Source organism: Schistocerca serialis, chromosome 3, assembly GCF_023864345.2.
Source record: "Schistocerca serialis cubense isolate TAMUIC-IGC-003099 chromosome 3, iqSchSeri2.2, whole genome shotgun sequence".
Classification (NCBI taxonomy): Eukaryota; Metazoa; Arthropoda; class Insecta; order Orthoptera; family Acrididae; genus Schistocerca; species Schistocerca serialis.
Window position 1 is genome coordinate 436,705,942 of NC_064640.1, and position 26,700 is coordinate 436,732,641.

At 38.5% G+C, this 26,700-nt stretch overlaps 1 protein-coding gene across 1 annotated transcript in view; it reads left to right on the forward strand.

Moving 5' to 3' along the window:
- The first annotated feature begins 7,754 nt into the window (after nt 1–7,754).
- LOC126470324 (hydroxysteroid dehydrogenase-like protein 1) overlaps nt 7,755–26,700 on the forward strand; it is a 126,465-nt gene continuing 107,519 nt past the window's right edge. Inside the window, exon 1 of the mRNA XM_050098106.1 lies at nt 7,755–8,024. Within this exon, the coding sequence (XP_049954063.1) occupies nt 7,817–8,024 (208 nt within the window). The 5' untranslated portion in view covers nt 7,755–7,816. The remainder of the gene's footprint in view (nt 8,025–26,700) is intronic.

Sequence of the window (26,700 nt, forward strand, 5' to 3'; positions counted from 1 at the left end):
AGTGGTCACTTGAAGTTCACAGAGGCAGATTATGTCAATTTGGTTAGATGAATTCATTTCATTGATACAAATAAGTAGTTCATCAACTTTATTTCTGAGTCCCGGAATGTTCTGGTGTAATAAAGATAACTGATACTGCATACTAATGGGATTATAACTGCTTTGGCAAAGATGAACTGGCAGTTTCTGATTACTTTCCGTTAAACATTGTTTAAATGGAGGCTGTATGCTAAAATCTGACTCCTGTTCATTTGCTTACTCAAACTGAATGTGTCTTCCAATCTCTCTTAAAACTCGTTTTCTTTCCTCCTTCCCTATCCTAAAAAAGGCATCCCTTTGACACCTGTGACCACTGGTATTTTACCATTTGTGACATTGCCCCCCCTTAAGTTTTCTGCAATCAACCCAGACAGTTTTCCCTTCCCTTCCCTATTGAGGTGAAGGCCATGCCTAGTGTAGTCCCACCTATCGATAGCATCTACGGTAATCAAACCAATATGGGACCCCATATCCGTCCTAAGCAGCCACTCCAACTCCAAGTTCACCTTCCCTATAGAAGAGTTCAAATGAGGCCGATCATGGCGTCTCAACACAGACACAAATCCCACACTAGTATGCTTCATTGCTGATGCTATCTTCACCAGGTCACTCTCTATGGAATAAGCAGAGTCTCTGTCAATGCTGTTTCCCAGACCACCCACTATAGCCACGGCATCCTCCTTTGTGAAATCCTTGCATAAAAAACCTACATCCTCTGTTACCTGACCCAGATCTGCACTAAGCTTGAAAAAGTTTGCGACCAGGTGTTCTGGACCTAGATTTTCCTGCAGTAGTTGGCCAACACCTGTACCATGGGAACTACCTAACAACAGAACTTTCTTTCTCTTTAAAAATTTCCCTACCTTTTTCAAGTCCTTGAAAGCTTGTTGTGCCCTTTCTACAGCTTCAGCTACATGAATGAGGCTCTTCCGAATCTGACTGAGGCAACAGGTCAAATCTATTTTCAAGATTTATGGCAAAGCTGTCTGACGCTGTCCTTTGCCTGTTTCCCCTATTACCTGTTGCCACTTCCCACCTCTGTTCACCCTTCTCCCTCTCTAACTTGTCCAGATCCTCCCTTGCCTTGTCTAGGTCAGCTTGAAGAGCTGCAATTTTCTCTTCCTGTTCCAGTATATTCCTATCTCTACTGCAGATCCTACAATACCACTGGTGAGCCTCATTTATGTCCCCATTTCCCACGCCACTACATTCGCCTCAATGGAAGAAACTACAGCACCCATCACACCATACCCCGGAACTAACGATCCTATGGCATGTCACACACTTCTCACTCATGGTAAAAACAGAAATCGTATAGACTGATTTAAGTACTGACTAAAACGTAAACATAGGACACTAGAAAATAATCAGGCAGGTATAAATAAATTGAAAGAGTGCTGAATAAAAAAAATGGAGATTACATATAAGTTTAAGTCACTGTTTACTTACGATACGCGCGCATGAAATTAAGCCTAAAATCCGTGCTGTAGGCGCGAGGAGGAAAATAAACTTCTTACCCCGTTTAATCTTCTTTAACACTTCACTAACACTCCCACTAATGTAACAACACTTATATTGTATTTATACCAACTGGAAACGTTTACCTATAAGTTTAATTCACTGCTTACTTACGATTCGCGAGCGTGAAATTAGGCCTAGGATTCGTGCTACATGCGCGAGAAGAAAAATACGCTTCTTACCCTGTTTAATCTTATTTTATACTTCACTAACACTTTCACTGATTTAACAATACTTATATTTATAGCACCCGTACACGTTTAAAAATAGCTTAATATCAAAGCTTGTTATAATTATTTAGTGCAGCAAATACTCGAAGAGTCCTCGTCAGCGCAGTGTTGCCAAGGAACAGGAAATGTCTTTGAAAATCTTGAGGAAGATAAATGATAGAACTGCTGCGAAGAAAGTCACTGACAAAAATGGAAAAAGAAAAAAAAACATGGCAGTGTCAAATTATGGAGAAATATTACAGAGACAGATAAATCAGTATCAACATTGTAAATATCTCTGCCATTCACAACAGCGCCAGTGGAAGATACAGTTACCATGAGTGCAGAAGAAACAGCAGGAGCAAAATCTAAGGACAACTACGGAAGTACTATTGACAACAGAAACAGCAGCTTCAGATAAATAAAGAAACCGACAATTCCAGCAACAGAAAACTGTCTTACATATGAGTGAATAACTCCAATCATCTGCAAGACTATGAGATCATCGACCAGGAAAAACAGACCTGCAGCATGCAGTCAGGATTTTTTGCTATGACAGATGACAAGAACCAACAGGTAAAATATCAAAAAATCTAATGCTTGGCTCAAAACAAGCACAAGTAAATTTCAAAGTTCAAAATTAAGTTTAAATTTGGTTATGATTCATCAGAATGTGTAATTGTTATCATATAAAGTGACTTTCAAGTACTATCAGAAAATAAATTAAAAAATACATCATTATTATGTCTAACAGAACACTGGCTTGATGAAAATATTCAGAGGATGGTTTTTCCAGTTTATGTGCTAGGTGGTTATTTTTATCATAAAAACTACAAATATGATGGCAGTTGTATCTATGTAAGAAAAATATGCATTTTGAAACAGTACATTCCCCTAAAGAAATTGTTGAATATAAAGATGCAGATATAACTGGAGCTGAAATATTAATTTGAGACTAGTTGCAATATGTTTACACAGTCCACCAATTGATGATATTAACCAAAATCTTAGGATCACTTCTCAACAAGCCAATGCATAGAAGCAGTAGATTATTTCTATTGGGTCATTTCAATACAGGCTTTTCGACAGAATCAAAACAAATAACCTTGAACTTACAAGCTACCACAGAAACATCATCCTGTATCATGAAAACATCAGCCTCAACAAGTCACCAGATATTTATTAATGAGAAAATGAACTCTCTATCAGCAACACTGGACATGGCTTTTGGGGGCCACTTAGCACAAAAACTTACTCTTCAGTTAGACTGTCAACTTGACTCAAGAAAATATTTAAAAACACCTGTAGATGCTACAGTGATAAGAATCTAAATTACTTTCAGCACTGCTTGAGCAAAGATAAGAAATAAGAATTATATAGATATTCAAATACTGATGACAAATTCGATAACTACATTAGCATCTTTACTTATTAATTTGATCTTTGTTTCTCCCTCAAAAAGAAGAAAACACTAAAAGGGAATGTAAAAAAAATTGTATTTCCACTGGAATTCCAATATCTACAAACATAAAAAAGGCAACTACCCAAATTGTCCAAACAGAACGCATCTCCAGTGTTTGGCATGTATTTCAAATTCTACAATAAAACCCTCGGCAGGGTCATAAAACAGTTAAAACAATAGCAAGTGACACTTACATAAAGAAACTCTGAAAGTAAAAAGTCATGTGGAATATTGTAAGAAGGAGAACAGCAGCAGAACATCCAGAATTCCAAAATATTAACCTTTCAGAAAGCTCATTTGCATTATTTGACATCACAAAAATTGTAAAAAAATAATTAATGCATACTTCACACAGGTAGCAGAAAACTCATACAGCAAAACTCTCAGTGTGCAGTAACGAATCAGTTTAGATGTAGGTCAAATGGTAAGGTTCTCTTCCTATATCTGACTAGTGAGAAAGAAATGCGAGACACAGTTAACACCTTCAGACACTGTGGCTACAAGTGTGTACATTAACTTTTACTGTGTCTTAGCTGCAAGAGAAGTATTTTTTCCCCCAATGGAAACCTGAGATACATATTAGTGAATGTTCAGACATTTTATCATCCACAAGTGCTGCCAACTACCAGGCATCACAATGAAAATATCAGCAAGTCAATGTAGCAGTGTGCAGCAGTTTGTGACCACCAAAATACATGGATGTTATTGGTTCACTATATTCCCCTGTATAATGCAATATTGATATTGTGATTTTGTATAGTAATTATTGAATGACCGTTTTCCTATTTATTAGAATAGAGAATATTTTGTATTTAGTTATTTTATCCATAAAATGAAACCAAGTGTACTAAGTATGTTTTGAAAATGGTTACATATTTCTGTATAAATCTTGCACCTAAAATCATTAAAAAATCACCTAAGAGCATTACCACAAAAAGAAAAATTATGCTCCTCTTGAAAAAAATCACGTCTGAAAGGGTTAAGGAACTCAAATCAGAGAACTTCCTTGATATACACAATATATCTGACTTTATTATAAAGAAATGTGCTCCCTTCATAGCCAAGCCTGTAGCTGGCATCTGCAGGTGTTACTCGCACAGGGTACATTACCAAAAAAACTGGAAATGGTCAAAGTAAAGGTCCCTACAAAAGGGATTAAAAACAGATGTATCTAACTATAGGGCCATATCGTTACTATCTCGGTTTTCTAAAAAATGGAGAAAATCTGACATAAGAGATTAATAAATTCTATAGAAAGAAATAACTATTTATCAGACTCTTAGTATGGTTTTCGTAAATCCAGATCTACTGAGACTGCCATCTTTGCATTCCTAAATGAAGCTTTAAATGTAGTTGAGAATAAAGAGCATATTTCTGCAATTTTTCTAGACATATCAAAGGCTTTTGATGGCATAAGCTGCAACATCTTCCTTAGGAAACTAGACTTTGTAGGCATTAGGGGACAAGTTAGTTAGTGCTTCAACACTTACCTAAAAATAGAGAGCAAATGGTTGCACTTGCATTCCAATAAGGGAATAACATAAAGACCTCTCAGTCATAAAACTGTGTATTGGGTATGGTGTACCACAAGACTCCATTCTGGGACCAGTTTTGTTTTTGCCCTACATAAGTGACCTGGAACCAGCTGGCCCACATCATAAGTTTATTAAATTTGCTGATGATACAAATATGTTAGTCAAAGGAATAATTGAAAAGCAATTCCAAAATGAAATCAAAATATGCACCTCATATATTACAAACCGCCTTCCTGCAAACAATCTAACAAGAAATATCCAAAAACAGTCACTATGAATCCACACACAATACATACACTTGCATAAACTGAACACCAATTTTTACTGCACAAAAACTCTTTCAAGCTGCACATCAAAGCAAACAATAAAAATGTGTACTTTGCCACAGCAGAATCTCTACTCTGATACAGCTTAATCATCTGGGGAAACTGGAGTGCTATAAAAAGTTGTTTCAAAACCCAAAAGAGAGTTGTATGAGCTATGGAAAGGGCAGGTCCCAGAAACTCATGCAAAACTTTATTCAAAGAACTTCAAGTCTTCTTTATATATTTTGGAAGTAATACTTTTTATTAGGAAAATCTTAGAACATAATAACCAACTTCTAGTTAGAAACCAAGGTATTCACTCACATAACACAAGAAGAAAGCAGAAAGTACATGTTCAGTATTCAAATACAACAATGAAACAAAATGGACCACTCCAGGCAGGAAGCAAGCTGTACAACAATCTACCTTGTGACATCAAAATGATCAAAACTATTTCTGCATTCAAAACAGCTGTTCATAGCTACTGACTACATATGTGTTATTGTGGTGTTGCTGAGTATCTACCAAATTAAAACCCAAATGTGTACATTGTTATTGTAATAAATAATGATAGTGGAAAATTTGTATAGATCAAATAAAGTGTGAAACAGTTTAACACCTGTAAAATTCAAGGATATGCACAGAACTATCTCATCAGTAAATATTTTTATAGAATAAATATATATTAGCATCACACACCACAGTTTTGCCATGATGTCACGTATCTACACTTACATGTACATAGATACTCCACAAGCCACTGTACACAGGGTGACGGAGGGCACCCTGTACCACTACTTGGCATTTCCTTTTATGTTCTACTCGCAAATATAGTCAGGGAAAAACAACTGCCTGCACGCCTCCTCATGAACCCTAATTTCTCGTATCTTATCTTCGCAGTTCTTACTTGCGATGTTTGTTGGCGGCAAGAGTAGTTCGTCTGTCAGCTTCAAATGCTGGTTCTCTAAATTTTCTCAATAGTATTTCTCGAAAACAATGTCGCCTTCGCTCCAAGGATTCCCATTTGAGTTCTCGAAGTATCTCTATAACAGTTACATGTTTTTTAGAACCTACTGGTAACAAATATAGCTGCCCACCTCTGAATTGCTTCAATGTCTTACTTCAGTAGGACCTGATATGGATCCCAAACATAGGACCAGTACTCAAGAACAGGTCACGCCAGCGTACTACATGCGGTCTCCTTTACAAGTGAACCACTCTTTCCTAAAATTCTCCCAATAAACTGAAGTCGACCAATTGCTTTCCCTACCACAGTTTTCACCTGCTCATTTCCTCTCATATCACTTTGCAACATTATGGCCAGATATTTAAATGACCTGACTGCATCAAACGAGACACTAGTAATACTACATTCGAACATTACAGGTATGTTCTTCCTACTCATCCGTATTAAATTATATTTTTCCACATTTGGGGCTAGCTGCCATTCATCACACCAACTCGAAATTTTGTCTAAGTCGTCTTGTATCTTCCTACAGTCACTCAACTTCGACACCTTATGCACACCATGGTATCTTCAGCTAACAACCAGAGATTGCTGCCCACCCTGTCCGCCAAATCATTTATATATGTAGAGAACAACAGCAGTCATATCACACTTCCCTGGGGCACTCCTAACGATACCTTTTCTCTGATGAACACTCACCATCGAAGACAACATATTGCTTTCTATTATTTAAGAAGTCTTCGAGCCAGTCACATATCTGTGAACTTACTCCAAATGCTTTCCAGAAACCTAGAAATATGGAATCTACCTGTTGCCCTTTGTCAGCAGTTCTCAGTATATAATGTGAGAAAAGGGGAAGCTGAGTTTCCCATAAGCGATGCTTTCTAAAACCATGCTGACTCCTAGGCATAAGCTTCTTAGTCTCAAGAAAGTTTATTATATTCGAACTGAGAATATATTCAAAGATTCTGCAGCAAAAGAAGTTAGTGGTATTGGGCAGTAATTTTGCAGATCTGTTCTTTTACCTTTCTTATATACTGGAGTCACTTGCGCTTTTTCCCAGTCGTTGGGGCTTTCTGCTGGATGAGAGAATCACGATAAATGCAAGCTAGCTAAGGGGCAAATGCTGTAGAGCACTCTTTGTAAATATCTTTTAATTTTCAAAGTTGTGGCTTTTGTACAAAAAGCTGCAAGTGCAAACTGTGGTCACAAAGATTCTGTTACTAATTATAAACATTTTTAACTAGACTGACTGTAGTACTTTCATAAGCAGCGTATGATGATATAGTGCACATTTGTGTCTTTTTTTTTTTTTTGCAAAATAGATGATGATGTTAACTATGATCACACGCTGTGGCAAGAATGGTAAACATCGTATTGCTTTTTTGTGTTCTTATGAAGAATATCCAGGCACGTTTTCTATGTTTAACCACAGTTTGAATATATTAAGTCATGTTGTCTCATCTCGTCTTCTGATCAAGCTAACTTATGTCACATGAATTTCTATGTACAAAACTTATGAATAAGATCAATAAAGCAATACATCCCAGTAAAATAAAGATTCAGGATCATGTTTCCGCCGCACTAGTGTTTTATTAAGACAGCTCTTCACAAATTATTGATCAACAGACCACATCCTTTTCAGGTGTCCCATTAAAACCAAAGGTATTACAAAATGTTTTGCGACGAGAAGCGTATTAGTATCTGTGATGAGTGTGTTTTTGAGCGAAGTGTTGTTGTGATAATGTCAGACTGACGATAGATAGTAATTATAGAGAAATATGGATATTGATTCAGCTCGGGTGTTAATTGATATGATTTCAAAAGATATGAGTCTGTACAGCGATATAGTGAATGTTGTAGGCGCTCTTTACATAGGAAAGATTGCGCTTTCGTTATTAGTGAAAACGGTGAAATATTGTCGACTGTATATAAAATATAATGTAAATGGAACGAGGAGTTTGGTGAAACAGTACGGGGAATGGGCAGGTATCTATGGCTTTATTTCATTCAGATTCGTGTAAAATTCAGATTTTATGCTGTCGATGTGTAATGCTTGTTTGGTGTGCGAAATTCGTTTCAAAGTGTTTGCCCTTACATATTCAGTAAATCATGCAGGTAATAACGCTAGGAGTAAGTGTGAACCTCGTGTGGAATTGTTTATGAATAGCAATGAATAGAGTATTACGACGAAGAACTCACAATCTTACTTTCCTTGGCAGAGAGAGGATACGAAGTTCGCTAAACCTTAATTTATGAATTGTGTGGTTTAATAGTTAATGCTAATTTCGTTGATGTGTAACTGGTTTAGTTTAACAGCCGGTAATATCGCGAATGAAATAACAGGCTGAATTTGATCACAAGAAATTTTTCATGTCGTTATGTACAATGTTAATCGTACACCAAAGCATGGGTGTGTAAATTTCCACAGCTGTTATGTTTTTGGACAATGGGTGTGAACTCAATTTGTGTTTGGTGTAATTTATTCTCTCTTGTCGGTCATAGAATGTTTATGTATTTAATGTGTTTCATAAGTATTGATTTGTAACTTTAAAACACCATGCAAATCAATATGTAAATAAAACAATAAATCCAGGCCTGTTCAACTCCAGGGCTGTGGTTTACTTTACAGTACTTCCAGAGATATTTTGGGCAATTAATATGTTCATTATAAGACATGTAATCCAGAAGAAAAATAATACTTTAATTACATAAAGAAATTTTTATTTTTAACGGATGTTATATGGGTTATTAAAAAGATGAATGATTTAAATATTAAGTAGTTAACTTTTATTAATATAAATTAATTTGCCAAGTTTCTGGAAGTTACTCATGTGTAATTTTTGTGTAAAAGTCCATCATATGTCGGGGGTGCTGTAAAGCTAATTTACACCTTGGTTCTGTTCTCTGTCTTGAAACTGCACATTGTGTATCCCCTACCTCCTACCTTTCCTGTTAATGGCTACTGACTCAGTAATTAGCAATGAACCTATGTAATGATTATGAGCGACAGGAAAATGATATACTCTACCGTGCATTAAGTATTTGATGTGCTTGTCAGTAATCTCTTACATTTTTAAACTCACAGCTATAATGTTATGTTACATGTAAGTGGTATTAGTTGCTTTTTTATGAATGATCTGTATGCAACATATGAATTTATGAAACATCTACACCTATACTGCACATGGTACAGTATATGGCGGTGCAAGGTAGCGAATGTAGTTTACCGATTCGTAAACTACAAATTGTCAGTAATGCATAGTTGCTTTGCAAACAGTACATAATTACTCTTTGCTACATTTGTGTTTGTATGTTTATCACAGTCATGTGATAGTGCCCCCTGCCCTTACTTAAAATGTGGCATCATATTGGCTCTTACCTGTTAATGCATGTTTTGTTGTAAATAACTGAAGCTGAGTCACTCATAGAAAATGCTGTTTAGAGTTACTTGTTTATTTTTCCATGGTAAATGTAAGTCCAAATGGGCTCTTATTTCATGATCGCATACACACTTATTTGTGACATACCTATTGATTTTTTTTTCCCCCCCTGATGTGCACAGCAGATTGATAAATGAATTTACTTGGCACATTAAGAATACTCCTTTTTTTTAAAATATTTCTGTACAATGAGGCTGACTACTATTTTTAGATATTATTCTAATGAGCTTTTTGTGCTGATTGTTTTGTGGCTTTGACCCCTAGAAGACAGCCGTTTAAGTAAAACTTGAGTGTACTTGGAGATAGTATGTAACAGCAAGGCAGTGACTGCTACCCACTGATGATAGGAAGCCAAGGGCATAACATGCTGATGACATACTCTCTGCCAGTATGTTCATAAAACAGTGTGTTGGCCACACAGTCTAAAGATTTAAGTTAAGGCACTGGGCTGTCGATACACTTGATCAACATTAAGAATATTGCTGGTTCTTGGACAAATCCTTCTTCAGATATATATTGTACGCATACTCCTGCATGTCTACATTGACTGGCCTGACTGTACATTGTCTGTGAAGGCATTAGTAAGATCTTTAGGGGTCGACAGAAGCGTCCGATCCCACGCGTCGGCTTTGACCCGTGACGTAAGGGTGTTGTTGTGTGTGACGTCATGACGGGGCGGAGTTTGGTTTGAGTGTGGCTGTCTCCAGTTATGTTTTATCTTATTTTATTTACTTTTCTGATCTGGTCGTTCTATCTCGTGAGATTTTTTTTAAATTTAAAAACACTTATTACTTATTTTAATTATCTGTTTCCTCCAATTTCTGTTTTAGTTTATTATATTTATCTTTCTGATCTGTTCGTTCTATCCTGTGAGATTTTTTTTTTAAAAAAGACAAAAAACACTAATCAGCTTCTGAAGCATCTTTATCTTCTATGGGTTGCACGGGTTACGACCCCTGGGAGGTGGGTGGGTATTCATGCATGGCTGTCTTCACTTACACGTTTTAGCTACGCAAGGCGTCTAAATTTGTTTATATTTAGTTTGCCCCCCACCCAAAACACCCCATTTCCCGTGCTTGTCCCGTTAGTGTCAATAGGCTTCTTTTGGAAAGTGTGTGTTTGTTTTTGTTTCTGCCATATTTGTGACGTCATGGGTCAAAGCAGACGGATGGGATCGGACGCTTCCATATTTCCGATCTTTAGTATACTGGAATAGAACAACTTAACCACATTCTTCATGAGCACTGAGACTACTTATCGTCATGAGGAACATCTGACCCACAATCTCTTCCAGCACTCCCAATGTTATATGCCACTGCCTGTTCAATCTATATAATACAATAGTCCATTCTTACGGCACACCTATTCCAAACCCCTTACTACATGGGACACACCCCAATGCTGGACTCAGGTGCGAGATCTGTGTGATACTTCCCCCAGCACATACTACTCCAATCACGTCAGAGGTTTATCCTAACCTATCGAAGGTAGGATTGTGTAAAAACAGTCGTATCATGTACAAGCACAGCTGTAATTTCTCCAGAGTATATTATATGGATGTGACTGTCAGCCAGCAGTCCACCAGGACTGCCAAACTTTGCCCAAGAGTGGAGTTAAGCACCTAGTGGCAGAACGTGCTGCTTGGCACAGCATGCTCGATTTTAATGGCTGTTTCACAACTCTAAATCCTTCACCCCACACTAGCTTTCATAGAAGTGCTGTTATGGTGTTTACATACTTTCCATTACATGCTGCTGTCAGTAATGGTTGCCCTGGTGAGTGATAGGAAGTGAAAATGAAAAATCATTAATTGGACGTGGGTAGTCAATCGCATTATAGTTCATAATTTTGTATGCTTTGTAAATTAACTTAGCTGGTATTTTGTTTCAGTCTCAGCAATTGAATATGTGTAATTAAGGCCCACCCTAACCACAATCTTGAAAAATACCATATATTATGAAAAACAGTCAGTTATTTGTGTCAACAAATGAGCGATTCTCATTGGCTTCTGTATATTTACACTCAGTTGGCTATGACTAACAACACCGAATTGCAAATGGCAGTGTGCAACTAATGAGTCATGGACACCATTAGTGCACTTTGATTCATTGATTGATTTTGACAGGGAAGCTAAAACAGCTTAGGTCTAACCCACCACTGCCTGCACTGAAGCAGAGTTAATTGTGCAGTATCGCTCCCTGTATATCTACTAAAGCCAACCAATGCCCTTAAATAGTGCAAGGAGTTCCTGTACCAGTTTTTTGTTAGACACAATTTCTTCAGGTTTAGTTGTCCTTAAGATTCTGTATCTTTTGCTCTCCAATGCCATGCATTCAAAGATTAGGTGTGATGCAGTTTCTTCACCATCACAGATCCTACATTTAGGGTCTTCTTCCATTAGACCCATTGTGTGTAGGTGTGTTTGAAATTCCCATGGCTGGTCATCTGTCCAGTCATGAGTTTGATCTCTTTCCTGTTCAATCCCAGGATTACAGAGATTATTTTAAAACATGGCTTGGGCATCATTATCTTACCATGTTTTTGTTTATGGACCTTGGTCCAATATTCTATGTGCTGTTCCCTGAGCCAGTTCCGTAGTTGTAGTTTGATCACAGCCTTGGTGATTGTCGGGACAGGTTTGGGCCAATAAATGGAGTCGTTGCCCCCCATCCTGGCCAATCTGTTGGCTTGTTCATTGCCACAGATCCCTGAGTGGCCAGGGACCCACACTAGGTTTACCTATTGCTTCCCTCTAGCTCCACCAGAGCCCTGTGGCATTCTGCAACAATCTTAGATCTTATTGCAGGAGCTGCCAGTGATTTCAGGGCTGCCTGGCAGTTTGAGTAGATGTAGCTGGCCTGGATGGCCGAGCAGTTCTAGGCGCTACAGTTTGGAACCGCGCAACCGCTACGGTCGCAGGTTCGAATTCTGCCTCGGGCATGGATGTGTGTGATGTCCTTAGGTTACTTAGGTTTAAGTAGTTCTAAGTTGTAGGGACTGATGACCTCAGAAGTTAAGTCCCATAGTGGTCAGAGCCATTTGAATAGATTTAGATGCTACAGTCATTGTGGCACCTACACATATTCTCCTCCACACATGCCCTGATTGCAGTAATTTCAGCTTGGAATATAGAGGCCAGTTTTCCTAGAGAGATGATGCCCTCCAGTCTTGGCTGAACCCTGTACGCATCTGCCCCAGCACCATGGTCTGATTTCGACCCATTGGTGAACCATACAATGTCCCCCGTATGGTGTCAAACTGTTTTTTCCCCACTGCTTCCCGCTTCGAATTATTATATTGTAAGGGTTGTTGAAGCAGTTGGGAGTTGTTATATAGTCAGCAGGCATTTCTGCAGCCATTCCAATGTTTACCTCACTCACTATGTTAGTGTGTGATTCTGGATATCCCGATGAGATCGAGTTTTTGCCGGTTTTAAGTCTGTATGCCCCAGCTGCTGCCTCCATCTTGACCAAAAGGTGTAGTGGAGGCATGTCCAGCATGGCTTCCATCCCAGCACTTGGTGTGCTGCTAATTCTGCCTATTATGGCTAAGCAGGCCAGTCTCTGCACCTTACCAAGTTCCTTAGCTGCAACCTGCTGTTCTACCTTCTTCCACCACACTGCAGCCCCCTAGGAAATCGTAGGTCTAACCACTGTGGTGTATATCCAGTGCATACCTCTGGGGCTTAGGCCCCAGGTTTTACCACAAGCCCTTCTGGTATTCACTAGAGTACGTTTTGCCTTGCAGCAGATACTCTTAATGTGAGAGATCCATGTTAGTTTCTCATCTAATGTTACACCTAGATATTTCACTATCCCCTTCACAGGGGAAGAGCTTTAGATTCCAACTTGAGTGTTGGATATGCCTCTTCGTAAATGGCACAATAACAGTCTTCTTAGGATTAACCCTCAGATCCTGTTTAAAGCACCAATTTTGCACAATGTCCAATCCTCCTTGTGCCATATTTCTAACTGTGTCAGTAAAGTTGCTAAGTATTACTATGACACCAAGGTCATCTGTGTATCCTTGGCAGAAGCATTGTCTGGAATTTAGTTCATCAATGAGTTCATTCACCACTAGATTCTACAATGAAGGGGACAGAACTCCTCCTTGTGGGCAGCCTCTAATGGTGTTAATTACCATATTTTCATTCATTATGGTAGCCTCTACCTTTCTTCCACTAAGCATGGCCCTGGTCCACCAACATATAGTGGTCCGTAGGTCATGCACCTCTGCTGCCCTTACCATGGAATCGAAGGTTGTGTTATTGAAGGCCCCCTCAATATTCAGGAAGATGTAGAGGGATATTTTTTGGAAGTGAATTGCTTTCTCCACCCTCCCAACAAGTTGGTGGAGAGCTGTTTCATGTGATTTATCTGGTTGATATGCATGTTGGTTTGAATGTAGAGGGGCCCTAATTAGCCTCCTCTCCCCAATGTATACATTAACCAGTTTTTCCAATGTTTTGAGAATGGAGGAGGACAGACTGATTGGTCTCATATCCTTAGCCTTGGCATGATTAATTCTTCCTGGCTTTGGAATGAAAACAAACCTTCACTGCCCTCCAGGCATTGGGAATGACTCCTACTGCTAGGATAACCCTGAGTAACCTGCATTGGACTCTTAAGAGATTCTCTCCTGTCTGTTGTAGGAGAGCTGTAAAAATTCTAACTGGGCCAGGTGACTTGAACGGTTGGAATGTTCCCACCATACATTGGATTTTATTAAAGTACACACACTCCTTGGCCGATTCCCAGTCCTCTCTCCAAGTGCCTGAGAACCACTGTCTCTCCATGATCACATTCTTGTCTGTGTTGTCCGGTTGAGGAAAGTGAGTTTTGAGGAGCAGTTTCAGCATCTCATTTGCTGTCTTTGTATATTCCCCATTCTCCTTTCTCAACGTACCTCATGGATTGATTGGTACTCTAATGAGGATTCTGTGAAGTAGGGCTTGAGCAGCTGTGTTCTCCGCTTCCTCACAGAATGCCTTCCAGGATGTCTTCTTTGCTTGTCTGTTTGCAAGGTTGTAGTTGACAAGGGGCTCATGATATTTAATGCATTGTCCTTTACGTCTTGCAGTGTTAAACAGTCTTTGTACCTGTTTTCTTTGAATTTCCAAGTTATTATTCCACCAAGGCACACTCCTATTTGTGAACTTCTTGGTGACTGTGCAGTTGTGCACTTTAGTCCTAGCTTCTCTGAATGTCGTGGGTGCAGTTAACTGTGAGCACAATAATGATAGTTAATGGAACGAACCATATTTTTAGTGTATGCAGAAGTATGTCATCTGCCATTTCTGATTTGATGCCAGTCCAGTCACATTTATGAGTGATTTTTCTTTTATGGTTTTGAAGCCCTCTCTCCTCCCCATAGTTCTCTAGTAACTAACCTGAGGATACTGCATTGCATTAAGCAGATATACTAGTGGTGCACCACATTGATCACAGAGTTCATATGCCTGAAGATGAAGTTGCAGATCTTCAAAATTAATAGCAAATGAATGAAAAACAATAACCATGCACAGTTGCATAGAGAATTCTCTGTATTCTGCAAAATAAAACAAACCTGATAGCGTCCTGGCCACATTGTTTATTGTAATTTCAGTGGAACAGTATCTCAAAAGCAACATATTCATATTAAATGTGAACATGAACTGTGTCTTAGATGAAAACCTTTTATTCTCCCCACATGCATATATATATATATATAAACAAAGATGATGTGACTTACCAAACGAAAGCGCTGGCAGGTCGATAGACACACAAACATACACACAAAATTCAAGCTTTCGCAACAAACTGTTGCCTCATCAGGAAAGAGGGAAGGAGAGGGAAAGACGAAAGGATGTGGGTTTTAAGGGAGAGGGTAAGGAGTCATTCCAATCCCGGGAGTGGAAAGACTTACCTTAGGGGGGAAAAAGGACGGGTATACATTCCACTTACTTTGGAGTGTATACCCGTCCTTTTTTCCCCCTAAGGTAAGTCTTTCCGCTCCCGGGATTGGAATGACTCCTTACCCTCTCCCTTAAAACCCACATCCTTTCGTCTTTCCCTCTCTTTCCCTCTTTCCTGATGAGGCAACAGTTTGTTGCGAAAGCTTGAATTTTGTGTGTATGTTTGTGTTTGTTTGTGTGTCTATCGACCTGCCAGCGCTTTCGTTTGGTAAGTCACATCATCTTTGTTTTTAGATATATTTTTCCCACGTGGAATGTTTCCCTCTCTGAACTGACTGCCCAGTAATATGACGACGGCTGTGTCTGCCAGTCTGTTCTGAATGTGACACCATTGAACTGTGAAGAGAAGAGTCATTTATTATTTTATTTGTAAGACTTTATCTGTTTGTAGATCTCTTGGGTAGTAAATTGTAAGTGAATTACATGTAATCATAATTGTGACACATTCTACATATAGGTGAGCTAAAAATAAATAGTATTGGCCATATGAATCACAGTCGAGCACAATATGGGTGAAGTGAGATATCAGTACATTTTATTCTGGCCAGATCAGTGGAATCAGGCATGTGGGGACACTGTGTCCCTGATGATGTGCAAGCATATGTTTTAAGTTTTTGATAGATCACTATGTAAAGAGTTGACTATGAGTGCATTGATTTGAGTAAAACTGTCACAGTAAACAATTTATGTATGACAAAGGCTGATATTTACCATCTTGGGCTGTAAGACTGTATAGGCAGGATTTGCAGCTGATTGCTCACCATTTCAGTTGGGTGAAACAATTTTTTAGAACACCTTCATCTGCCAAAATCGAATTTGTACCTTTGTGAACACTGTCACAATTACAGGACTATTACTGTTGGGTTAAGGTCATCTGGACAGATATTGGTATGTACTATTCTCACTAAAAAAAAAGTATGTGGATTTTGTATCACAGTACAGCTGAGGCCAGTAAGGTTACTCTTATTATTTTATTTTATTTTTGCCACCTGTGCTATATTTGGGCCTCAGTCAGTTGTTGAATCATTCTCACATGTTTCTGCCTCACTACCTGTCTCTACTCATGTGTTGCTATTACTGTGCAAGAGATAGTCAGGCCTTGTGCATTTCAATGATGAGATCATGTTGTACATTATGAGCATATTTCTCCACAAAATAACAGTTTAAATGTGGTTGGTGATTAATTCATGCATTATATCTGTTTTTGAGATTTCACTGACAGCCATTTATATTTTGCACTTAATTGTTTCCACTCTGTTTTGTATCAACTAATAATTGCTACCAAGTTCTGACATCACCTTCTCACTCTTTCACTTACTGGAAATGAATTCACACAATTTAGGTATAGGGCTGGACTTTAAAATCGCAGCACAAGGAAGGGTAGCAAGTACTGAGGTTTTATTTACTGTGTGTATACCCTATTGTAGAGTACACTATTAAATCTGTAGGTGATTTTTATGTGAAGTTTCGTACACATAGCTGCTGTTCAAGCAGGAACAGTGGCTCTGACACAGATGTGTTTAGAAATGAACTGAACTTGGGTAACAACTGTAGTTACGTCATTCCCTGAAGCTTCAACTCTGTGCTGAAGTTCATCAATCATAGGAGCTGGTGAATGGTGGTTTATCAGACTTTCAGCAGCCCATGACCAAATGCTTTTAATGGGTGAGAGATCTCCAGAACATGCTGATCAGGACAAAAGTTGAACACCCTCTGTATTGGGGGAAATCAGAGAACAACATGCAACACAGCGTGCGTTATTTTGCAGAAAGATATGGTACCACTCCTGTGTCCAGTGTTGTTGCTGGGTGCACAACTTTCAGCACACTTCTCTCTGTTTCTGCGAGAATGGTTACCGTTGAGGCTGTCTGTGGTGTTCCTACTGATGTTACACTGTTTGTGTGGTACTTGTCTTGCTGGAAGGAAGCCCATTTCCAGAGCCAAGGTCTGTACGAGCCTGCATGGCCAAATGATCAGTGTGTCTGTCCTCTCAGGTGCTAGTCACATGTGGCAGTTGAGATCCTGCATTATGTTAAATGCTGCCCACAAAACCCATTGATTCCATATTTGCATGACATTTGTGGGATCCCAAACAATGTGAGCAGCATTATTGGAAAACAATAAACCACAGTCCTGATAGCCCATAATTGTGCCACTGTCAAAATCCGATGTTTGCTGTTAGACCTTTCCCTTTCTTACATGAGGTGTAACACAATCTCACAAACAAACAACACTCATATAAGATGTATGAATGAGAAGTCTGCTGCATAATCTTTTCTTATGCACAGAATCTAGATGGTTTTACTCCTACCTGTATTGAGTGGTTGTGCTGAAATGATGATAATTTGAATGTCACCTTCAGGACATGGCAATTTATTTCTGTTCAGGCATTTGTGTGTTGGAGTTTCAAATCTGTTCAGAGGTAAACGTCATTTGGGAACACCTGTAGTGTTTTAATCACCATTGGTCACTTCATCGTCATCCACAAGGAAGGGATTGCATTTAATCCTGTTTTTAGTAATAATAGTGCTCTGGCATATGCCACAGCAAGACACCTTGTTACTCTGTTGAGTTGTACTTCACGTTAAGAACTCTGTGGTTGATTTGTGGGATTTTATTTAAATGACTGATGGTTTTGGTGTGGTCTCTCTAGTCACTCACATTCCTCTGATTTGTTACAGTTACCTCATTCATTGCTGAATTAATTAAAATTTTCCATATTACTGAAGGATACAAGATTCATCACAAGACATAAATGGAGATGGTGAAACCTCAGCTATATCGTGCCCTACAGCAATAGTAGATTACACAGCTGTAAGGGGAGGAGATTATTTCTACCAGTGAAGAGAAAGATATGGCACTGCTGTAGGTCTCTCAAACGGTAGCTTGGTAAAAAACTTTCTGTAGCTAAGATCTCATAAATTCTTATCTACTTTCAACAACTGGTTTCAGCAGTCTTTGCTGTCATCATGTGGTCTTCAGAAATTTTTGTTACAAAATGAGTTCATTGTGAATTAGCACCTCATGCCATGTTGCCACAGCAGTGGATAAAATGTAGGACTTTATGCGAAGGTTTGTCAGAAATAAAACATTACAATTAAAAAGCACCTCGTGCACATGGCCATGCCTGTATATGTAACACTCACTGATGATTGTTAACTCTTGAAAATCACAATGTTCAGTAAACTGCAGATTTGCATATTGTTTATGTTTTCTTGACGTATTCCATTCATTGATGATTCACCTTAGACAAGGTATCTAGTCTAAGGTGGATCATCAATGAATGGAATATGTCAAGCAAACATGAACAGATGTGCACATGTGCAGTTTACTGTACCTTGTGATTTTTAAGACTTAACAATCACCTCTGTATGGCCATCGTTTTAGCAATGGTTGTGGGACTCAGTTGTTTGATAGAGGATGTCAAATTAAACACTTTTCAGCCATCAACTTGATGGTTGAAGTAGTCACTGTAGCAAATATCTACTAATACCAGTTTTGCTGGTCCCTGTTTCATTCACAAGCAAGGTAGATTATTCCTACATGTTGGTCAGGGGCCTGAAGATGGCATAGTAAAATGCTGAAACTGGTTGCCTAATAAAGTAAGGTTGAACATTAACAGATGAAAGGTGTTAAATTTGACATCCTCTTTAACAATCATCTGTCACCACTGCATATACACACATGACCATGTCCACAAGGTGCTTTTTAATTGTAAATGTTTTATTTATGACTAACCTTTGTATAATGTGCTACACATTATCTACCACTATGGCAATGTGGCATGTGGTTGTAACTTAACAATGAGCATGTTTTGTAGCAAAAATTTTTGAAGACCAGAAGATGATAACAAAATCTTTAAAAACTATTGTTGAAAATAAAGAATGATTTATGCAATCTTGGCTACAGAACACTTTTTATCGAGTAAAACAGATTGCTCCTTCTAACTTCTCAACATGAGAAAATTCAGTCACATGATAGCATTGTCATTTTTATTTTGTTTCTGACATTGCAGTAGTAAGCAGTTTCATCATGTGGAACTGTAGTAATTGAGGAAAATGTGACCAACATTCTTTTCACCTTGCTCTTGTATGGCAGCTTTCAACTGGGAGAAATACAGAGAGAAGGGTAAGGCAAGCATTCATCACAAAAATACCAACCAGGAGTTTGTGGAGTTGTCCATTTCATATCAAATCAAGGGAAGTAAAATAAGATTATAGCACTGAATAAAATATATAAATTTAAAAGTCTAGACACAAATATGAACACAAGGCACAAATAGAAATGCTGTACACACACTCACTGTAAGACAAGACCATTAAACGAATTGAAAATAATTTTATTAATAAATATGTGCATAAATCTATATATTGCAGATAAAAAAAGCTGCGCAGAGTGGCCGCGCAGTTAGAGGCGCCATGTCACAGACTGCACGGCCCCTCTCGCCAGAGGCTCGAGTCCTTCCTCAGGCATGGGTGTGTGTGTGGTGTTCTTAGCATAAGTTAGTTTAAGTGGTGTGTAAGTCTAGGGACCGATGATGTCAGCTGTTTTGTCCCTTAGAAATTCACACACATTTGAACAGGAAAAATATTACTTAAAACAGCAAAACACGAGGCACGCAATGTACAACTGAAAGAATTAAATCATATCTCGCACATTAAGTACCAAACAGCTAGCTTATTGGGTCCAAACAATTGATACTTTCAATGCCAGATTGCAGCATCACACAGATGTGGAACTTCCATATCACTGTGAACTCTGGGAAATAAATTTGTATGTGGGACACACATGTCCCACTGGTCATGAAATAATCAGTTAAGATTAGGTTCATTGAATTAACATACATATTTTGGCATATATTAACTTCCACTTACTTTTTATTCAGTGGATAGTTCTGCGGACAGACAGGTGGAGTTGAAATGGGGAGCTCTTTGGTACCTATTGTTGCCAATCTGTTTATGAAAGATCTTGAGAAACAAGGTATGGGGTTTGGTGGAATTGTAACTTGCATGTTTTGTAGATATACAAAGCTACCTCTGTATGGAATATAACAGCATTTTATTATATCTGAATTCAATCCACTTGAATATTCACTTCATTGAGGAGGTGGAAAATGATGGCTGCTTTCTCTTCCTTGATGTGTTGCCCAGGAGAAATGTTGATGGTAAATTGGGACATGACATTCATAAGGAGCCAACACACACTGATTATTATCTTCAGGCTGATAGTTGTCATCATCCAGCTCAGTGTGAAGGGTGCTTTATACCTTGGGTCATGAGGCCCACATCATCTCAGACCCTGAAAGTTTGTTAGCTGAACTAGCCCACATAGAAATTACCTTTCACCAGGGCGGTTATACTGAAAGACAAATAAGAAACAGAAATCACTATCAATCAACTGTAAATTGGATGAGTGATAAAAATAACAAGGTGGCACTAAGTCTGACGCACTTTTACCTTACGCGCATAGCATTTCCAGCAAGATCAGTCATATACTGCAGAATCATTGTGTAAAGTGTGTTTTTTGACCACCATCTAAGATTAGGGGCCTTATAGTGTCTGTAAATGATCTCATTTTGCGTAAGGTGGTTGTCTGCCATACCCCATGCAGTTGTGGCATGTCATACATTGGTCAGAGCATGGAGGAGTGGTGTATACAGTGTAAGTTTCACATACACTTACAGTAGCCTAGCAAATCTGCTATTCCAAAACATTGCCGTGTTACCTGACATTTTATGGAATATGACAACACAGATATTCTGATGAGTACTTCCAGCTTTTAGGATAGTTTTGTTAAGGAAGAAGGTGAGATTAAATTAACAAGTGACCATATAAATAGAGATAGTGGTTTTAGTTTAATTTCTGCCTGAAATCCTCTGTGCCTGGTCAAACAACAAAGGGACAGAGTTAATGCTACTTGTTCACACATTGATGATTACTATTCACTACTGTTAAACTAAGACGTTGATCATCTGTGGTTGTGTGGTGTGTTAATTTTTTACTGTCTGTTGTCTTTCTGTGTATGCTGTATTATGGTTCTTGCATAGCTCTGCTTACTGAGGGTGCTCTCTGGTTATATTTGTGCCTCGAAAATGGCGGGGTGTTCACTTGTTGAAATATTGATGGTTGTTATAGATGTTACCTGGCTATTGTCTTGTAAGTTGTGGGAATAGGTGCCTCTGTGTCTCAGAATATGTACACATCATTTTATGATATACTCACAGTATATAAGTGCTTACAAGAAGCATCGTCCTGAAATCTGACATTTAATGTATCATTATTCGATATTTTAAGATTCACTTAGAGAGAACTATTATTACTCTTAATCACCCATCTTCATTCTAAGCAGTCTTGTAGTTCTTAAATAGATAAAGAAGCAAGAAATCTCTGATTCTGAAAAGGACAAGGCATTCTATTTGATCGAATATGTTTAAAACTACATGTATTTTTCATTTGTGGGAAATGGTAGGAAACAAGATATTGTCAAGATTGTTTCACTGCTTTTGTCCAGATCCCAAAAGTTCTGCAAATCTTGAGATGGTTCTAGATTTTATTTTTGCTAGATCATTCAACTTACTATATTTTATGTTGCTATATAAATCGAGATTTTTCAATGTAATCTATTAGAGTGATGGAATAACTCTAGATTCACTAATGTCATAGTCATTTACTGTATAAGACTCAAGTGGTATTGGACCAGTCAGTCTTACACCGTGAGGCACTGGTGACATGGTTGATTGTAGTGATTGTGTTAGTACCCATTTCTGGGACACAGGGAGACATTCCAGCTCCAGTTTGAATGTATCCAGTAGATTATTAGGTGAATATCAGGCTGGTTCCCACATCCTGCATGAGATACATGCTACACAAAAATTTAGAAAACCTTCTCACAACTGTGCACAGAATTCACTCTAGATGAAGACGGCTGGAGTACACTGATTGGATGACCTTATATGTTCAGCCTTCTGAAAGCCATAATCATCAGCAGCAAGATCTGAGCCACAAGATATGCAGCAAATACAATGGATGTGGTGTTTGATGTGCTCTCTTGATTGTTAATATTATTGTTTGATCTTGTGTTTTCAAGTTACCTTGTTGCTAAGGTAAGGAAAAATATCAAAAGGTTTATGGGTTTGCAAGGATTGTTGAACTGAATATCACTTTATACTCACTATATGCCAATTAAAATAAACTGAAGCACCCTTATAAAATTCATTACACATGTAAGAGCAGTTGGGTATTCAGAGACAGAAACTTTGCCGTAATGTGCCAAGTTGTACAATCACCACAGACTCTATAATGATATCTCTCCCCCTTTTGCTTCTCTATTTCTGTGAACCCAGAGTAAAAATAGGATACAAACAACAGCTGCACACCTGCATGAACACCATTCTGTTTCCTAAATACATATTTTGAAGGGAATTCCTGAATTTTTAAAATACTCTAGTTGATATAAGGAATATGACTGACTGATGGCAAATATTTATACAGTGTGTTAGAATTTACTCACCAGCTTTTTAAGTTACATTCACACATTTTCTCTGTCAACGGTTTACGTGTAGTTAATGGTAGAGTTATAATTAGGGAGTCTCGATTTGAACAAAACAAAAGCATTCATCTTTTCTGTTGAATTATTCACTTGCCTTTGCTATCATTCAAGTAAAAGTTGTCATTGGTGCTTGGAATGGGAATAGGTTATGGAGGAGACAGTGAAGAAGCCTAAAGAGCTTGTAAATCACTGGTGGCTGATGCATATGAGTTCATCACTAAGCCTTTTCACAGTTGTTATTGACTTAAACACATGACAACAATGGTGAAAAATCAACTCCCAAACAATTCAATCATCCTTGAAAAGAAAGACTCGTGGGAGGGGGGGGGGGGGGGGGGGAGGTAATTGGAAATATAGGAAAAGCAGGATGAATATTTCAGATAATGCTACAGTATTTTATTTTACATGTGGAGTAACTGTCCTCCAACACAAACCATTGACACAAAGGGAACCAACAGGTTCCTCATTACCACCTCCCACGCATTTGGCTAAGAGAAAAAAAAAAGAGTGACAAAGGCCTCTCTGAGAAATTGATTCCACATGGAATAAATGCAAAGCACATGTGGATGAACTGAAACTCTGCACAAGAAATAACCCCCCTTCCCCCTTTGTACTTCTGTTTACAAGACAGATTTTGATGCTGCTACAACTTGTGTGCCATGTATGCTCCACCAAACTGATGTCTTTGTTGGGGAACAGGCCTAAGGGGTAGTCATTGATGTGAAAATAATAATAATAATAATAATAATAATAATAATAATAATAATAGAAATGAACATCAGCACTAGTTGTATATGTGAACAACATACATTACAGTTTCCTGCTTGCAAGAAAAATACAAACAGTAGCTGTAGTACTGCACATTTCAATAAGGGTAGTAGCTTGTTTCCTTCATTTAGTACCACTCAGACAGGCTGCTTTTTCTTCTTTTTTTGAAAAAAGCTTCCACTGATTATATTCTGCAGTTTTCTCCACACCACCTATATGTAGGAGGGTGGAACACACAATGTATTATGGGATTCTGTGTCCACCAGACACTTTTTTTATCCCACTGACACTTCTTTTACTCTCCTACACTGACAGACATAGCACAGTGAAAAGTGGTTGATTGACATGTGTCCACTTGAGCATCTGGATCTACCTTCCACACAAACCAGTTGCAAAGAGGACACTACAGAGATAGTTTCTCATTAGAGCGGTTTAAGAATTAACTGTCCAATTAACTTGTTTGACCATCAAGACAGCTTCTGGAACTGGCAAGATTGCATCACACACATGACCCAAGCCTGTCCCAAAAATCTCCAGTTCAGTTTAATATGCAACCTGTCTGGAAGCATATCAGCAACTCTTACTTCACAATCTGGGGCAGACACACACTATGAAATTTCAGATGTTGATTATATGTAGAGAATTGTGCAAAATTTTAGGTTGTGAGGTTACAAGTAAAAAGGACAATCAGAGAGAGAGAGAGAGAGAGAGAGAGAGGGAGAGACCATGGCAAGTGTTTAGAGAATTGATATATAATACTACTTTCTCAGTTTTCATAGTAGGAAGACTGATTGTAGTTATGGAAATTTTGCAATAATGGTTTTATTCAGACAGCAATTATCTCTGAACAACACTCCAAGGCATCACTTGGACAATGTTGGAGTGTTTTTAGCACTTCATCAGCACTGGATGTTAAATGAGATGAATCATTTGAAATCATGTTATAATGATGATAAGGAGTTGGACCGGTGGTCTTGGGGTAGTGTCTTTGAACCATAATCAAAATGTCTTTGGTCCCAGGTACGAATCCCGCTGCTGCTTAAATTTTGATTAATAATCAGCATTGGCGGCTGAAGACTTCCAGCATAAGAAGTCACCCTCAGTCTGCCAACATCTTGTCAAAGAGTGCGGAGGAGCGGACGGAGGTTCAGGGTACTCTCTTGTCCTGCAGTGGGAAACTGCCCCTGAAGGCAGAAGACTCAACAAAGATCAACGGCACGAGGTTGCAGAAGACAATGGAAACCACTGCATTAAAGACACACAATTTGTATCCACAGGACATGTGGCCTGTAATTGAAGAAGTGTCATGATGATCTCTCCTTTAGCAAAAGATTCCGGAATAGTCCCCCATTCGGATCTCCAGGAGGAGACTGCCAAGGGTTAGGTTACCATGAGAAAAAGACTGAATAATCAACAAAATAATAACATTCTATGAGTCGGGGCATGGAATATCAGGAGCTTGAACGTGGTAGGGAAACTAGAAAATCTGAAAAGGGAAATGCAAAGGCTCAATCTAGATTTAGTATAGGGGTCAGTGAAGTGTAATGTAAAGAAGACAAGGATTTCTGGTCAGATGAGTATAGGGTAATACCAACAGCAGCAGAAAATTGTATAAAGGGAGTAGGATTCATTATGAATAGGAAGGTAGGGCAGTGAGTGTGCTACTGTGTACAATTCAGTGATAGGGTTATTCTTATCAGAATCGACAGCAAACCAACACCAACACTGACAATGATAGTGCAGGCATACATGTTGATGTCACAAGCTGAAGATGAAGAGATAGAGAAAGTGTATGAGGATATTGAAAGGGTAATACAGTATGTAAAGGAGCTGAAAATCTAATAGTCATGGGGGACTGGAATGCAGTTGTAGGGGAAGGAGTAAAACAAAAGGTTACAGGAGAATATGGGCTTGGGGCAAGAAATGAGAGAGGAGAAAGATTAATCGAGTCATACAATAAACTTCAGCTAGTAATTGTGAATACTCTGTTCAGGAATCACAAGAGGAGGAGGTATACTTGGAAAAGGCCAGGTGATACAGGAAGATTTCAATTAGGTATCATCATGGTCAGACAGAGATTCCGAAATCAGGTACTGGATATTAAGGTGTACCCAGGATCAGATATAGACTCAGATCACAACATAGTAGTGATGAAGAGTAGGCTGAAGTTTAAGACATTAGTTAGGAGGAATCGATATGCAAAGAAGTGGGTTATGGAAGTACTAAGGAATGACGAAATATGCTTAAAGTTCTCTAAAGCTATAGATACAGCAGTAAGGAGTAGCTCAGTAGGCAGTACAGTTGAACAGAAATGCACATCGCTAAAAAGGGCGAAAACAGAAGTTGAGAAGGAAAACATAGGTACAAAGAAGGTAACTGCGGAGAAACCATGGATAACAGAAGAAATACTTCAGTTGATTGATGAAAGGAGGAAGTACAAGAATGATCTGGGAGACTCAGGAATACAGAATTGCAAATCGCTGAGGAATGAAATAAACAGGAAGTGCAGGGAAGCTAAGACGAAATGGCTGCACAAAAAATGTGAAGATATTGAGAAAGAAATGATTGTTGGTATGACTGACTCAGCGTACAGGAAAGTCAAAACAACCTTTGGTAACATTAAAAACAAGGGTGAGAACATTAAGAGTGCAACAGGAATTCCACTGTTGAATGCAGACGAGAGTGCACATAGGTGGAAAGAATACATTGAAAGCCTCTATGAGGGGGGAAGATTTGTCTTATGTGATACAAGAAGAAACAGGAGTCAATTTAGGAGAGAGAGGAGACCCGGTATTAGAATTAGTATTTAAAAGAGCTTTGGAGGACTTAAGATCAAATAAGGCAGAAGGGATAGATAACATTCCATCAGAATTTCTAAAATCGTTGAGGGAAGTAGTAACAAAATGACTATTCACATTAGTGTTTAGAATGGTATCAGGTTGGCGACATACCA